This window comes from Heterocephalus glaber, unplaced genomic scaffold, assembly GCF_053883595.1.
Source record: "Heterocephalus glaber isolate CG9 unplaced genomic scaffold, H.glaber_assembly_v1.0 deba00001532, whole genome shotgun sequence".
Lineage (NCBI taxonomy): Eukaryota > Metazoa > Chordata > Mammalia > Rodentia > Bathyergidae > Heterocephalus > Heterocephalus glaber.
This window is the reverse complement of record NW_028258330.1, coordinates 6,459,367-6,474,715: the sequence shown is the minus strand read 5'-3', so window position 1 is coordinate 6,474,715 and position 15,349 is coordinate 6,459,367. Positions and strand designations below refer to the sequence as shown.

The window sequence follows — 15,349 nt, the reverse complement described above, 5'->3', positions numbered from 1 at the left end:
TTTACTGTAACTTTTCAAGTGCAGTAGTGCATCCTGCAATCCCACCACTTTGGAGGCTGAGGACGGAGGATCATGAGTTCAAGGTTAGCTTGAGCTATGTATCAAGGTCAAGGAAAACCTGAGCCACATTGTGAGACCCTGTCTCAAACAACTACCACCACCACCGCAACACCTCTCGCAGTATCTAAGATTTTTCAGAGGTAGTTTCAATCAATGCATGATGTCAGAATGGGGGAGGCTATGCTGGATTAACAGATCTTAGTTAATTATTTCTTATGTTATATGACCAATTGGACCTGGTGTGTTTGGGGGCACAAGAGAGGGAGGATGGCCCATCATTTTAGCTATCACTCAGAGTCCTAAGCTTGACATAGGTTCCATTTTGGGATGTTTCCAAGATCACAAATACAGGAAAGGGGGTAGCTGGTAAATCATACACTGGCTCTTACTATTTCTGTCTGAAAGTGTTATAGACCTCTTGTCCTCACACTTCATTAGCAACAAAAAGGACAGAGCAAGGCCAATTTTCAGATGGTAGAGTAGTGCAGGTGTTTCATGAACCTGGAAAAAGATAATAGGAAGATTTTCACACAGCTCTGATGACTGTCATGAATTAGAAAGTGATGCAGGACCTCACAAACAAGCAATTGCTTATTAAAGAGGAACAAAAATTCTAGACTTACTTTTATTTAATATTTCCAAATGCCCAGTGAAGACAGTTAAAGGAAACTATCAGACAAAAAGCATCTCCTTTGAAATAAACAGTTGATTTCTGTTTGCTTAAGAATATGACTGGTAAGGTTTGGATGTGGCTTGTCCCTTCCAAAACTCATGTGGAACCTTGGTCCAATGTCCTGTGGAAAGACCATGATTTAGAGGTTATGGATCAATCTATGGATCAATGGATTAATGGGTTATCATGACAGTGGCTCTGTTGTAAAGGTGAGCTCTCTCTGGTTCACTAGCTCTGGCTCACCAGCTGTTTCTTTCTGTCCTGTTGTGATGTAGCAAGAAGATACCACATGTGGACAGATACCTATGCCGTGTTCCTGGAGCTACCAGGCTCCAGAACAGTGAGCCAAATATGTTTCTCTTCTTTATAAAAGACTTGATCTCAGGAATTTTGTTTTAGTAACAGAAAATTGGCTAAGATAACTATTCAGAATCTTACAGTATCTCTTTGGCTGTATGGCTAATTATGCAATACTGAGATAATCTACCCTATATTCAAATATTTTTTGAAGTTACTGCGAATTGAACTTAGGATCTTGCACATGCTAGGCAAGTGTTCTACCACTGAACTACATCTCCACCCCTAGGATCTTGCTAAATCGCCCATGCTGGCCTCAAATTTATGATCCTTCTTTCTGCCTGGAAATGCTGAGGGTCTTGGTACCAAAAATGTGAAGGGCCTGCAGCATCAGCATTACCTGACAACTTGTTATAAATGCAGCTTCTCAGGTCTCATCCTAGGCCCAAGAAGTCAAAATTTTAACAAAATTTCCAGATGAACTGAATGTACATTTACATCTGAGAAGCACTGGATTAGGACTTCTGGGATACGCCCATGATGTCAGTGATGTTATGCTTGAAATTACACAAAGGGGACCCAACAGTCTTAGAAAGTTTTCTTTTTTAAATTTGAATTTTCAAATATCCTAGAGATTAAAGCTTAAAAAGAATTTACAGTGGTGAATTATAGAAGCAAAACCTGCTGTACTTAAGAATTTCATCTGCATAACATTTTGCCTGTTAGGTGGGTCTCCTGGGACTGGGATCTTATTTTTCTAGTCTCCTAGGGGAATGGCAGGTGTGTGATGTTATTTTAGCTGATTTCCAGAGAGGACAATGTTATATTGAGCAGAACTTACACGTCTCACAATACTGAGCTGTATGAAATTCTGGTTTTCTTTCACACTTCTTTGGCTCAGTTATCAGGCTTTCAAAGGCAAACTTCTTCCAAACTTTATGGATTGCATACATAATCATAGTCTATCTCAGATTCTACCAAACCTGAGGGTATGATATTGGTGTACACTAATGACACTTTACTATTAACATTTACACAGTAGTATGCCTCAGAGGTAATAGTAATTTCTGAATTATTTTTTGTCTCTGAAATAAATATGTTCACAAAGAATAAAGTAGGCTAAAGTAAATAAAAGGAAATTACTGCACAAAATTATTTCCTTCCTGATTGGGGGTGAGAGGGCTGCTTTTTAGGAAGGCTAAGCAACATAATTCCTACCACCTGAGAAAATGCCAACCTGATTTGGAGTTCAACAATAATGCTTAGAATTATTTAATGCTTATAGTTAAAATAATTTCACTCTACATAAATTTCTTAATGTAATCACCACCTGGGGAGAGAAAGAAATACAAACAAATTGCCATACATTTTGTGGTTCTAACATAAATTAGACAAAATATGTCCACCATGGTTTTATGATGTGTTTTCATTTATACATGACTCCCTCTCAAAACTATTGCAGCAAGATATTGAAAGCATTTATTGAGGAACATAAAACACATGTAGATAAGATAGGAAAATATATGTGTATTCGGAAGCACTAAGAGACACCTCAGTTATCATCCATATAATGTAGACGTCTTGACACAGTTTTATTCCCAAGTGCTTGCAGTAATTTTTCTGTTGCCCCTAAAATAAGCAAATTGTATCATCAGGAGATAAATAAGGCTTGGATACAATAGTTACAGCTATGCTCTCAGTTTAGTTCGATAAAAAAATACTTGTTTCATAGGAATGTAAATCACGTTACCTAACGGAAGTAAACTGAATAGAACTTCAGGGAAACACATTTCCTCTTCTATCATGTTTTAAAATGTGAGTTTTTGGCTGGGTTTGACCAGCTAGAGGTCAGAGACTATACAGAATCTGGTTATAGGGGAATGCTAGTTGTTTTACAGTACCAGTGACGAGTTTGTATGCTGTAAGGCTTCTTAAGACTATATAGTTCTCTACAACTATAGCTTCTCACAAGATCTGATAAGCTCTTCTCTCCCTTCATTCCCTTCCAGCCCCAGTTTCAATTACTGGTTTCTCTAAATCATTCAGAACCCCACAATGTGTTACCAGATGCGGTAGGGACCAGCACTGTTTTCTAGGTTATTTGTCCTGATCAATGAATTGTTCAGGACAATTGGTAGATGTGAAAGATTATGCTTATGTTAGGGTTGAAATAAGAAAATGAAAAGAAAAAGAAGAAGCACAAAGGAAGTGCTACAGGAGAAAAGGGTGCTTTGAAAAAAAGAAAGAAGATGAGTCCTGCAAGCAGAATGGACCACTGCAAGAACAAGAGGGCAATGGCTCCAAATGTCGATTGCTACTGTTGTTTTATGTTTTCTTTGATAGTTGATCCAGGTAGTCAAATTTGATCTCCTGCTACAAGATTGATATCAGGTTCCAGGTTCAGCCTGTTCTCATGTCAGAAGACTGGTACCAGGTACAGGGCTCAGCTTGATCCTGTGTCAGGCTTGGGCGCTGAAGCTCTGTGCCCATGGTTATTAAGTCTTCTCAAAAAGCAACATACACCCACTGCTCCAGCCACCTTGCCTTGCCCTGGCCTCCTACCACAGGAGGACCATTGACAGATTATCAGACAGCCCAGGGTGACTACCCAAGGACAGGAAAATGCACTGGCTCTTTTTAGAACCCAGAGAGCAGCATGTAGCATGCAGACCACCGCCACTGAGTTGGCAGTGGGTGACTTCCTTCTCACAGTGTAAAGTGCAAGAACCATAACTTAGTCGTTCATGGAACAGGATGTGGTCTCTCTTCAGTCTCTGCAGTTCCCATGGTGTTTTCCTCTGCAGCTGAAGTATTGCTGCATGGATGTACAGTATCTCATCCTCTTCTAACAGTTATGAACTCTTGGCCAGATCCATCTATGTAATACTGTCAGATGGTAACCTATTTCCAGAAAATTTTTAGTCATTTTCATTAATATCAAAAAGAATTAACTCATTGCTCAGATGTCCATACTGAAGGACAGCTTGTACTTTGTTATTTAGAAATTATTTCATATTTATTTTCTCTTTTGAATTGTTAAGGATACACTCAATTCTTTAAGATAGGACTATTTACATTCCTTCTGGTTTTTATACCTATATAAGGATGTTTTTTGTAAATCATTTAACTTTATTTCCAACACTTATATCCATCTTCCTAAGAGCATATTTACTTAAGTACTGCCTAATTTTCCATTCATTCAATATATATATATTGTCATTCATCTAATATATATTTATGAGTCATTTTTCTAATTACTGAGGGTACTCGAACGAACAAAGCAGACAAAAATTCCCACCCTCAAGACATAATTTTCAAGTTGCAAATTTTAGGCTTTTATAATAAAAGTCTCCAGCCAATAAAACCAACCTGTTTGGTCCCTAGCCCCCTTTATCCTTTATCTGTATGTCCAAGTCAGAGCTAGCATTCAGAAATAACATTTGTGAACCATATATTTTGTGTCTGGTGTTGTGCTAACTCTTTAGTCAGCTCCTGTGATTCCCCCAATAGCTAGGAGGCACTACTAAGATGCCTATTTCACAGATGAGGAAAGTGGAGGTCAGAGAGATTAGCTAAGGAGAAGACCTAGATTAGCTTTCCTCTGGCTCTTAAAAATCAATATGCCTTGCACACATCTGATGAAGGGATAAGTGGACAAATGTGCACTTTTAGGAATTCTCCCTCATTTTGATATAAACACTAACTCCTTTGATTATTAATTTTGTGGGGAGGGGAGTGGGAAGGTAGTAGGGAGTCGGTGTTTTCTGAGTGAGTTAGGCCCATGACCTTAGAGTGACTGGATACTCCTGAAGCAGAGGACAGTTGCCTTACCTGGTGAGAGAATCGGGCACTGACACCAATTCTCTTTCTCCGGGGCCTCAAACTGGACTGCTTGAGATTCAAATAGAGCCTCAGATTGCTGGAGGAGAGCAACCTGAATCCCAGGAGTCAGAGGAGACTTGGCTGGAAGGACACTGACTGTCCTAAAGATGGTATCAAACTGGAGGCCACCTCCCCACAACATCAAAGTGAGGAACTGCTGTAAAATTATATAGGATTTAAGAAAAGGAAAAAACGGAAACAAAGTCTTTGTAAATAGGGAGGGGTGGAGGGGTTGAAGGGAGGGCAGGGGAATGGAGAAAAAAATAAGAACCAAGATTTATCATGTAAAGATACAAAATCCGAATGATGAATGTCATCATATTGTACACCTAAACTGTACCCAAAAACTTAACAAAAAAAAAAAAGAAAAAAATATGTCAGGCAGAAAGACCTGAAAGAAAAAACTGTATAGAAATCATAGGTTTCAAATATACATATATATATGGGATTTCGAGCTGGGCCTAGTGGCACAAACCTATGATCCCACTACTTGGGGAGGCTGAGGTAGTAGGACTGCAAATTTGAGCCCTGCCCAGGAAATTTAGGGAGACCCTGTTTCAAAACAAACAAAAAAAGAAAAATAAGCTAGGGAACTAGCACTCTGTAAAGGCCCTGAGTTCAATCCTCAGTACGGCAAAAATAAAAACAAAAGATGATCATATAGGATTTAGAGAGATGGAAGACACCGTTGCCAGCAGTAAAACTGTTAAAGTCGTGGTAATGGAAATGAGTCACTCCCCTTCTCTTTTCCCTCACAGTATGACTTGTCCCCAGGTTCTTACTTTCAGCACATGGTTCTTCCTTTCCTTCGCTAGTTGCCTTTCCAGCCACTTCCCCCCGCCCTCGCTCTGCCACTTCCTCCAGCCCACCAGTAAGCGCACGCGCAGAGAGAGTTTGAGCTGCGGCTGTCAGGTGAGGAGTCATCGATTTACTCGGCGCTCGACTTCTCAACTTGCCGGCGCTCGATTAAGGAGCGCGGTAGCTTTACTTCCGGTGCCTGCTCCATTTCCGGCTCGCGGTTCTTACGGAAGGTGGTGAAGGCCTCGGGTGGGTTGGCTGGCCCTGTACCTGGCTGTTAGGGTGCCCGGGGCTGCTCAGCCCGACCCTCAGCCGTTGGAGTTTGGAACAGAACAGGCGCAAAGATGGGGTTGGGTCGGACGCGTCTGGCCCCGAGTCCGCTTGGGGGCGGGAAAAGGATGGAGTCTGGTACGCTGGCCTGGCGAGGCGCCCGAACTTTTAGTGGAGCTGTTTGGAGGTAGCGGGGCAGCCCCTTGGGCTTCTGGACTGGGAGCTTGTGCTTACGAGTCAAAGGATGATTAAGACCTCTGCTTGTGTCGTTGACGGCTTGCTTAGCTTTCGGGTCCCTTCCGGCGGCTCCCTTTAGGGTTTTGCTAGGGGCCGCCTGCAGGTAACTGTCCTCATCCAGCCAGCCGTTCCCCAGGCCCCTCTGAGTTCCCCAACCTCAGATCTGTCACTTCATTCTAGTTGTCTACTTTGTGACGCCAGCTCTCCTCCAGGTTTCAATTTAGGAATTTACAAGCCTTCAGGAAGCCCTACCTTTCATGATACTCATGCAAGCACAGACACTATTAGTAGGCTTTCGCTTACTAGTTGTCCTGTGCTGTTCACGTGCAGTGGGTGCATTTTGTAAGTATTTCTGAGCTGAAAGAATACGTGAGGCACCAAGGGAATAAGCAAACTGAACAGTTTGCAGCAAAAAAGTAAAATATGAAAGGTTCAATGTAAATATGAATTCAAAACAATGTAAAATATGAAAATAGTGCAGTGAATGTGAGAGAAATGTTCAGAAGAAAATTGGAGGGCTGAATTCCCAGGCCTGTTGCTTACTGGCAGTGTCACCTTAGACTAGTCCCTTAACTTGTAATAGCCATTCATCATAGCTACCTTAGGTACTTATTGATCATGCAAGAACTGTCAGGTCTTTTTCTCATGAATCTTAGTGAGTTATACGGGGTAGATGCTGTTGCTATTCCCTTGAGGACCTGAGTGATTAAAGAACTGGCCTTCAGTGAGACGACTCATAAGAAGCATAAGCAGGGTTTGAATTCAGATATGGTTGGTACTACAATCCGCGCTCTTAACCATCACACAGCTTTGGTGATGATGCATACAAATTGAGAAATAGATGTGAAAGTGTTTGGTAAGTGTAGCCATGAAGTACTCTGCAGACTTCATTAATAGTCTGTCAGAATTTACTTGATGTATGTTTGCTGGTTTCTTTTTCATTTGTCATCATGTGTTGATTTTTTAAATTATTTCATTGAAAAAGATTTCATTAGGGAGATGAGAAGACAGTATCATTTGTTATAACTGGAAGGCCAGTATAAAGGTATTTATTACTTCAGATGTATTGATGTTACTAAAATCTGTCTATGTAGTGATTGGTGTTCTACCATGTTTTGAGCCTTCAATCTAAAAAGAAGGGCTAGCAAATGCTAGGGAGGAATTAAAGTTACCGACGGCTGATGCTTTCTGACATTCAGGATTGAAAGAATTTTGAAAAATTAATAATGTTTGTGTTATGTCTTTATGCCATATTACAGTATGATTTAACCCTTGCTTTTAATAACAGATTATTTATTTATTGTCTATTTAGGTTATTTGAAGAAATAATCTTAGGCTTCCTGGGCTGCATACAGTTTCTGTTAACCAAACATGGATATTAGACCAAATCATACAATTTATATCAACAATATGAATGACAAAATTAAAAAAGAAGGTACATACTTTTAAAAATATTTGTTCACAGCTAAAATGTTTTTTACTACTTCCTAAAGAACTATACCACACAACTTGTCACGTGGTTATCCTTTTCATTCCATTTGGTGTAAGGAATTTGAAGCTTTTTAAAAATAAAAATGGGGAGATTGTGTTTAATCTTTTTACTCATAATGGTTTCAAATAGAGCATTCAGAATTTTATTTTGTGAAGAATTTTATCACTGTTTCATTGTCAAATAACTTTTTTTCCCTCTTTGATCAGAATTGAAGCGATCCCTATATGCACTGTTTTCTCAGTTTGGGCATGTGGTAGATATTGTGGCTTTAAAGACTATGAAGATGCGAGGCCAGGCCTTTGTTATATTTAAAGAACTGGGTTCATCCACAAATGCTTTAAGACAGTTACAAGGATTCCCATTTTATGGCAAACCAATGGTGAGTCAATTCTATTATGTTCACTTTAATTACTCTTAACAGTATAGTAGATTTGCAAATAGATGCTATTGCTTTCTGCTTTTAATTGTATGTTAGGAGGAGTGATGTATGTATTCTCATAGAAGTGCGCAAGTAAAGTTGAATGCACTTTTATAGCAGTTCAAATGGACGAACCAAAGTATATTGAGACTGTTTTTTAAAAAAATGGTAGCATAGGGCCAGGGATTTAGCTCAGTGTTTTTGCTGCCTGCTGCACAAGTGCAAGGACCCGAGTTCGATCCTCGGTACCAAAAAAAAAAAAAGGTAGCATACATTATACTCTTATCTTTTAAAAACTAGAAATTAATAACACAGATATATCTGTTTGTAAATTTATAAAACAACATAAAAATAAATCGTGGGTCGAGAAGGAAATCTGAACTGAAGTTTTAGCAAGTACTAAGGAGAAATCCTGCATATCAGAAGCTATGCATTCTAGGTAAAGCAATGATCTAAGGAAAAGTAGGCTTAATGTACATGGTTCTGAATACCTTGAAGGGAAATGAATTAGTTACATATGAAGAGTTTTAAACACAGGAATGAAGATGAGGTCCGTATCCAGTTGCTGCCCAAAGGGAAGTAGGGAGCTCAGTTACGAGGCCTTTGGTATAAGTCAGAGGTGGCAGAGGACTGGATAAGGGTGGACACAGTGTGCAGCCAGAGCCCTACTGTGTGAGTACAGACTTTAGGTATGGATTCTAAACTGCTTTGTCTGGGACTAGAATGTGGTGTGAAGTGGTCTTAGAGCCAAAGCCTAGGATTTAGAGGATCTGGGTCCTCATTCCAGTTGTATCACTGACAGGCTCTGTGCCTGTGGTCAATTTCACCACCTCTAAGGTGTCAACAGGTTGGATAGCTTTGATCCAATACAGGTGTCAGCACAAACTCTAAAGGACAAAATGAGAAATATTTTAGGCTTTGTGCGCTGCATACCTACAGTTTCTACTTACATATTTTGTGTGAATATTTTTAAACAACTTTTAAAATTGTATTAAAAACTTAACTTGAAGGCCATACATAAATAGGCCACAGGCTGGATTTAGTCATCTGGATGTAGTACAGACCATTGGTTTAATCCTTTAATTTTATAGATAAGACTCAAACAGGAAGTTAATTGTTCATCCAAGTTGTATTACTATAACCAGTGGCGGCACTGCAACTTGAAAATAACCTCCTAACACCTAGTATTGTAATTTTTTCCCCCTGTACTAGCAGTCAGTGAACTTTCTGTAAAGGTGCAGATAACAAATGTTGCAGGCTATGCTACTAGATGATCTCTGTTGGAACCACTCACTCTATTGTCTTTATGGAAGCTTTAGACAGTATGTAAATGAGTGGATGTGGCCGTGGTTCAGCAAGACTAAAAAACAGTTGGCTACAGGCAGTAGTTTGGGAACTCTTATTTTATACCATACTTTGACCCTGAGTTTCAGTAAGTTGGCATTTCTTGAAACCACCTGATCTTAGTAGTATGAAGAAATAGCGTAATTGAAATCTCAGTTGGCAGGAGCCTCAGATTGGGTTTTGGGCTGTCTTGCTGATTTGAGGTGACAATTTTACATGTGCCTGTCAACTCAGGTTCAGGATAGATAGAGTTAGCTTTGTTTATCACCAGCCTCACCTTGCTAACTAATTATTTTAAATTACTAGAAAAACACCACTGGTCTGATTTTATATAGAATAAAATTTTTTGAGCTGTCTTGTTTGAATTTAATTAAGTGCTTTTTCTAGGGCCTTTGCACTAAGCTAACTCCTCAGCCCTTTTTATGTTTTATTTTGGCCTTGCTAAGTATACTAACCTGTCCAGGTTGGGCTTGAACTTGCCATCCTCCTGCCACAGCCTCCCAGAGTGCTGGGATTACAAGCCTGTGCCAGCAGGTCCAGCTTATTTAAGTGATTTTAGTTGCTCTTTTAACTCCAACATACCAGATCATAAATTAACAAAATTTGCTCTAACTTGTAACTGAGAACAAATTGTCTGTGTTTAGTATTCAGAATACCTCAGTAAAGTAAAACTATATTTGTAAGGGCTTCTGTCATGAAACCTTTGGCATAAATATAAATCTCCTTTGTACCTTTAAGTTATGGGTGAACTTTTATTATTTATGGGTATGTGATCTACACCAGTGTTTCTCAGCAGTGGCTCTTTTGACATTTGAAACCAACAAATCTTTTCTGGCTTTGCTGTGCGTTGTATGTTGCTAACCCTGGCTTCCAGCCACTGCATGCCAGAGACACGATAGCCAGCAGTGTGCAGATAGTGCCAGTGCTCCCTTGGCCAGAAGAAATCACCTCTGGTTGAAAACCCCTGACTTAGACCAGCTGGCTGGGAGCTCTTGTTGAAAGCAGTTACTTTCCTAGAGGACTGTTTCATAAAGATGCACAGATAGGTCACCAGGGTCTGTTCAGGGCAGGGACAAGGGTGGAGACATCAGGGAGCTGGAGCCAAGGCAGACTCCACCTAAACTGTCAGCCTATTTCTTCCGGTTAGACCTTGGTGGAGGGCAAGACTCAGAGCTGCTGGCAGGGAAGCCCACAGATAGCAGCTGCGGTACAGCAGCCCGGCCCATGCAGAAAAGGCCTGAAGTTCTGAGGCGCAGCTGGGCCTGCTTCACTGCTTCTCTACTACATTCATCTTCAGGTGAAGGAGAGGGAAAGAACTGCTCTTGGTTTTAACACATCCCCCGCCTTCTGATTTACACTGCTTTAAAATACCTCTTTGTCTCTTATAAGGTCACATTCTTGCTGTAAAGGGGCAATTGTAGATAGTGATTTGCAGGCTACTATGTTTTGATGTGATCAGAGAGGTAGTTACTCTGGCTTGAAATATAAGTTGCAGTCTGCACATAGTTGCACCCTAGATAACAATTTAAGTTACTGGGAAAAACATTTGGACAGTTCACTGTTATTGACTTTAGCTATGTGGTGATGCTTTAGGCCAGGGCTGCACTACACAGAGTTGGTCCCCTGCCCTTACTCTGGCCCCTTTGTGCTTGTTGAAAGCACAGAGTCTCAAGGCTCGCCAGAGCTGCACTTTGACAAAAGTTCTCCAGGCTGCTGGATTGCTCGCTACAGCTGATACCCCCAGACCATTGTGTTTGAATGGTTCCCTGTCTCACAGGTGCCTTCCATTCCTACTGGCTCTGTCATAGTAAGAGTTGGTGAGTGGCCCAGTTGTATAAGCTGTGATTCTGTCCTTTGTTTCCTTTCAAAACATTTTAAAATTTAAATATCTGTATTAAAGTCATTTCATTTAAAAATAATGGATTCAAAGGAAAGTTGTTCCCAGTCTTCAGGGCATTAACCTTTGAGAGTAAGGATTTCATATGGCCCATTCTGCAGCTGATGACCTATGTGGAGCCCCCTTCTGAGGCTTGCTGCTAAGAAGTAGACAAATTTCCAGTGCAGCTTCATGTTACTAACTGGAGAGACGTAGTGGTGCAAGTATTTCAGTCTTGTTTTCCCCTTATGAAAACAGATGGCTTTTCTTTCAATAAATACAGTTGAATCAAACTCTTGTCTTAGTTGTACATCATAGGACACATTTTATTTCCATCTGGCACTCAGTATATTGTGACCATTTCCTTAGAAAGGGTGTTTAAAATTAGCCTGTAGTATATTTGTGTAGTGGAATGTGAAACATTAATGACATTGAATAGCCTTTGGCGTGATGAGAAGTAACATATCTTCAAATAATTAAACAGCGAATCCAGTATGCAAAAACAGATTCTGATATAATATCTAAAATGCGTGGCACTTTTGCTGACAAGGAAAAGAAAAAAGAAAAGAAAAAAGCCAAAACTGTGGAACAAACTGCAACAACTGCAAACAAAAAGCCTGGCCAGGTGAGACAGATAAAGTTTATAATTTGGGGGGTTTAAAAGCTCAATTGAAGGGCCAGTGATGTAGCTCAGTGGCACCGCACCTGTCTGGCAAGCATAAGGTCCTGAATTTTATCCCCAGTACCAAAAAAAATTAAAAATTAAAAAATAAAAGCTCAGTGGATGCCTGTCACACATGTGTGGAGCGATCTTTGAAGCATGTACTTGTGATACATGTGTGTTTAAAAGGTAGAATTCTTAGAAGTTGGAATGGCCAAATTCTAAAATTCTATTTATATTTAAGCAGCAAATTAAAATATAGACCTTTACACATGGAGATGTATAGAGATCTTTTTCTGATTTCCATGACATTTATTTAATTCCATCTCTCCAAAATATGTTAATATCTATTGGCTTATTTTTTAAGTTCTGCCTATAAATAGTACTGTAAAAAGCATCTTCATCGTGAGTAGTCCACTCAGAGCTTCTTCTTTTGTCAATTCAGGGATACAAAATCTAATTTAAAATAAGAGATAAAAGTGAAATTATCACCCAAAACATAGTTACTGCTGGATTAAAATGGTTAGAAATCTTTTTCACTTAGTATATGTATATGCAGCTGTCTTAAAAAAAGTAAGGTTGGTCCTTGTTTTTCTCATATATTTCTCCATTTTAAAATGTAGGTGTTAAATTTTAAAGTACAGTCTTTTAAAATTTAGGAATAGACTTTTCAGAAATCATGGACCACTTAAGTACATGAATTTTATAACTGTAAATAGGTAAATTCTTAAAGTAAAATTAAATGGAATTAAAAGGTCTGAAAATGTTATTTTTGTGCAGCAGTTATAAATACCTGCTGCCTTTTTAGAGGGATTGGAAATTTTAATTGTTTCCCTGTTTTGTTTTGTTTTGTTTTTGTTTAGGGAATATCAACAACTAATACCCAAGGAAATGCAACAACAAATCCTCAGGTAATATTTTTTCCATATGGTGTTTACTTTAAAAACAAATTAAAAAATTACAACAGTAGTACAAAACAACTTGTATGTTTTTAAAACCAAAATTATTTCATCTACAAGAAATCATGTTAAATTTTGTACCACTTTAATGTTAGAAGTTTACTCTTCATAACATCTTAAATTTAACAGGAAAAAAACAAAACTGACTAGTCCTTGTTTCCCATAATGAATCCGTGACAGAATGAATGGGAGATTTGAATCTCAGAGGGCTGGGAGCAAGCGTGTTTTCTTTAGTGTGTAGCCTAGGGCTTTATAGTCGTGAAGTGCAGAGTGATTGGTAAGGGCTAGAGCTCTTCTCTTCTGTTTGGCCCAGCCACCACCCCATGAACTCCAGTAGACTTGCTGTTTGGGAACAGTGTTTGAGTTAGCCTTGCTCGTACTTCCTTAGCACAAATACATTTTACCCTTACATTTTAAGTCTCTTGTATGTAGTTTTAGAAAATCCTTGCCAATCTCCCAGTAAATGCTTCAAAGCAAAGAGCAGAGTTTTGTGCTAATGGTTTCATACTTGCTTCCTTTGATACTAAGAGTCTGGCAAGATCCATAAATCCAGAGAATTCCTTGTCCACTATGTTTTTTTTCCTCTGATTTTAAGTTATTTTCATTTTGTTTTATCTGCTTCCATTCTTTGAACTCCTAGTATTTATAGTCTGTTTCACAAATGCCAGCCTTTAATACTCTAAGCCTTGAGTTATTTGCTCATTGTTTTTCACACTTGATCTCTTCTCTGCATGAAACTAGCCTGAAAACTGGGACTCTTTTCTTGAGTATAGGACCCTTTCCCTGTAGTTCCCCATAACCTCAGGGTGGGGCATCAAATAGTTTAACATCTGATAACATACTTGTTTCTGGTTAAAACTGGGTGCTGTTTATACCTTATTCATGCCCCCACCCAGTAATGATTCTCAGTAGTAACTTCCTAGTTCCATGTTACATGTCGAGAGGCAGTAAACAGCAGTGCAGAGGTATTGAGTACTGAGTGTTGCCTGAGTGGAGTATCCAGCTGAGGAGGGATAACACTAGTGCCTTCCCTAGTTTTATTAGGTTCTTTTAATGATGTACTGTAGATGACAGAATTCTCCAATTATAATTGACCCTTAAATGCTTAAAGCATAAATATTGTTTTACATACTATTAATTAAATAGCTAAAATCTTTTTAAGATTTCAGTCTTCCAAATTTGGGGTATTTTGACTTGAACATCTGTTCCACTTAATTGCTGTTAGGTTTATATTTATTTCTCTGATGTCATTGTTTTTCAGCGTTAGTGTTTGTTGTAGTAAGATTTCACAAGCCTGGAAAAATGAATATAGCTCTCTGAAATTCAGGTTTTAATGTAGAAATCAAATGACTTACCATTCTGTTAACACATATAAACTAACTGCCCTTTGTTTTTAATAGGTCCCTGATTACCCTCCAAACTATATTTTATTCCTTAATAATTTACCAGAAGAGACTAACGAGATGATGCTGTCTATGCTGTTTAATCAGTAAGTTGATGCATAAACAAGTCTGTTTCCAGTATTCTCTCAACGGGACATTCAGCACTTCCACGAGTTGAAGCCATTTGACATTCCACAGCAGTCATTCCTTATGGGTTCATTGATTTAGCCTGGGATTAATCATGGATTGAAACCAATCTGCAGATTGAACAAACAGAAAGCTGAATATTCTCTGATATATGGATTATTAGTTCTAATGAGTGAAACAGGAAGCAAAGCTTTGATATAATGACAAAAATAGAATCAGCATAGATATTTTCAGTTCTTTCACAGTATTAATTAGAGTTTAGACTCTTTCATCCTAATCAAGATTTTTGGTAGCATATGATTGCTTTTCCTGGACCAATATTAGAAACGTGCCTACAGATATAAACACAAAGCAGACATTTATGCATGTGTATGTATATATGAATTGTTTATGCTCCTTTCAGGTTTCCTGGTTTTAAGGAAGTACGCCTGGTACCTGGAAGGCATGACATTGCTTTTGTGGAATTTGAAAATGATGGGCAGGCTGGAGCTGCCAGGGATGCATTACAAGGGTTTAAGATCACACCATCCCATGCAATGAAGATCACCTATGCCAAGAAATAACATTTGGGATAGTCATGTTTAAGGGACTTGGTGTTATTTATGGTGTTTGTTTTGATAACATTTGGTCAGACCATTTTAATGGTTGGAGGTGGGGAGAAGTAAAAGTGAAATTTTTGTGAAAGATTTAAACCATATAGTCTTTCTTTAGCCTTAGTGAAGTGTGTAATATTAAGGCCTTAATTTTGTACAATAAACTTTTATTTGTATTCTGAATATATAATGCTTTGTTTATTGCCCTTGACCGGTCATGAGATGCTTATTCTACTCTAGAACACATCTTAATTATATAA

At 38.8% G+C, this 15,349-nt stretch overlaps 1 protein-coding gene and 1 long non-coding RNA gene across 6 annotated transcripts; one reads left to right on the top strand and one right to left on the bottom strand.

Moving 5' to 3' along the window:
* Nucleotides 1-868: 868 nt before the first annotated feature.
* LOC106009088 (uncharacterized) lies at nucleotides 869-5,840 on the bottom strand. Its single transcript, XR_001183212.3, has 3 exons — nucleotides 5,695-5,840; nucleotides 4,862-5,069; nucleotides 869-3,931 (listed from the first exon to the last, which is right to left on the bottom strand). It is a non-coding gene; the product is annotated as an uncharacterized LOC106009088 (long non-coding RNA).
* Nucleotide 5,841: 1 nt separating this feature from the next.
* Snrpb2 (small nuclear ribonucleoprotein polypeptide B2) lies at nucleotides 5,842-15,272 on the top strand. Of its 5 annotated transcripts, none has more exons than XM_004840848.4 (7): nucleotides 5,842-5,959; nucleotides 7,530-7,652; nucleotides 7,916-8,088; nucleotides 11,832-11,972; nucleotides 12,872-12,919; nucleotides 14,368-14,456; nucleotides 14,900-15,272. In XM_004840848.4, the coding sequence occupies exons 2-7, from the start codon at nucleotides 7,589-7,591 to the stop codon at nucleotides 15,057-15,059; spliced, it is 675 nt and encodes a 224-aa protein (XP_004840905.1). In that variant the 5' UTR covers nucleotides 5,842-5,959; nucleotides 7,530-7,588; the 3' UTR covers nucleotides 15,060-15,272. The 5 variants fall into 5 exon arrangements, with proteins under 5 accessions (XP_004840905.1, XP_087044772.1, XP_004840902.1 ...); XM_087188646.1 differs by having other exon boundaries at nucleotides 5,922-5,943; XM_004840845.3 differs by having other exon boundaries at nucleotides 5,933-6,118.
* Nucleotides 15,273-15,349: the final 77 nt, after the last annotated feature.

Bases quoted from the DNA above. Each gene is read 5' to 3' on its own strand.
- Snrpb2 (XM_004840848.4), top strand. From the start codon at position 7,589: ATGGATATTAGACCAAATCATACAATTTATATCAACAATATGAATGAC. The intron at 7,653-7,915 runs GTACATACTTTT...CTCTTTGATCAG, and splicing joins TGACAAAATTAAAAAAGAAG to AATTGAAGCGATCCCTATAT. The intron at 12,920-14,367 runs GTAATATTTTTT...TGTTTTTAATAG, and splicing joins ATGCAACAACAAATCCTCAG to GTCCCTGATTACCCTCCAAA.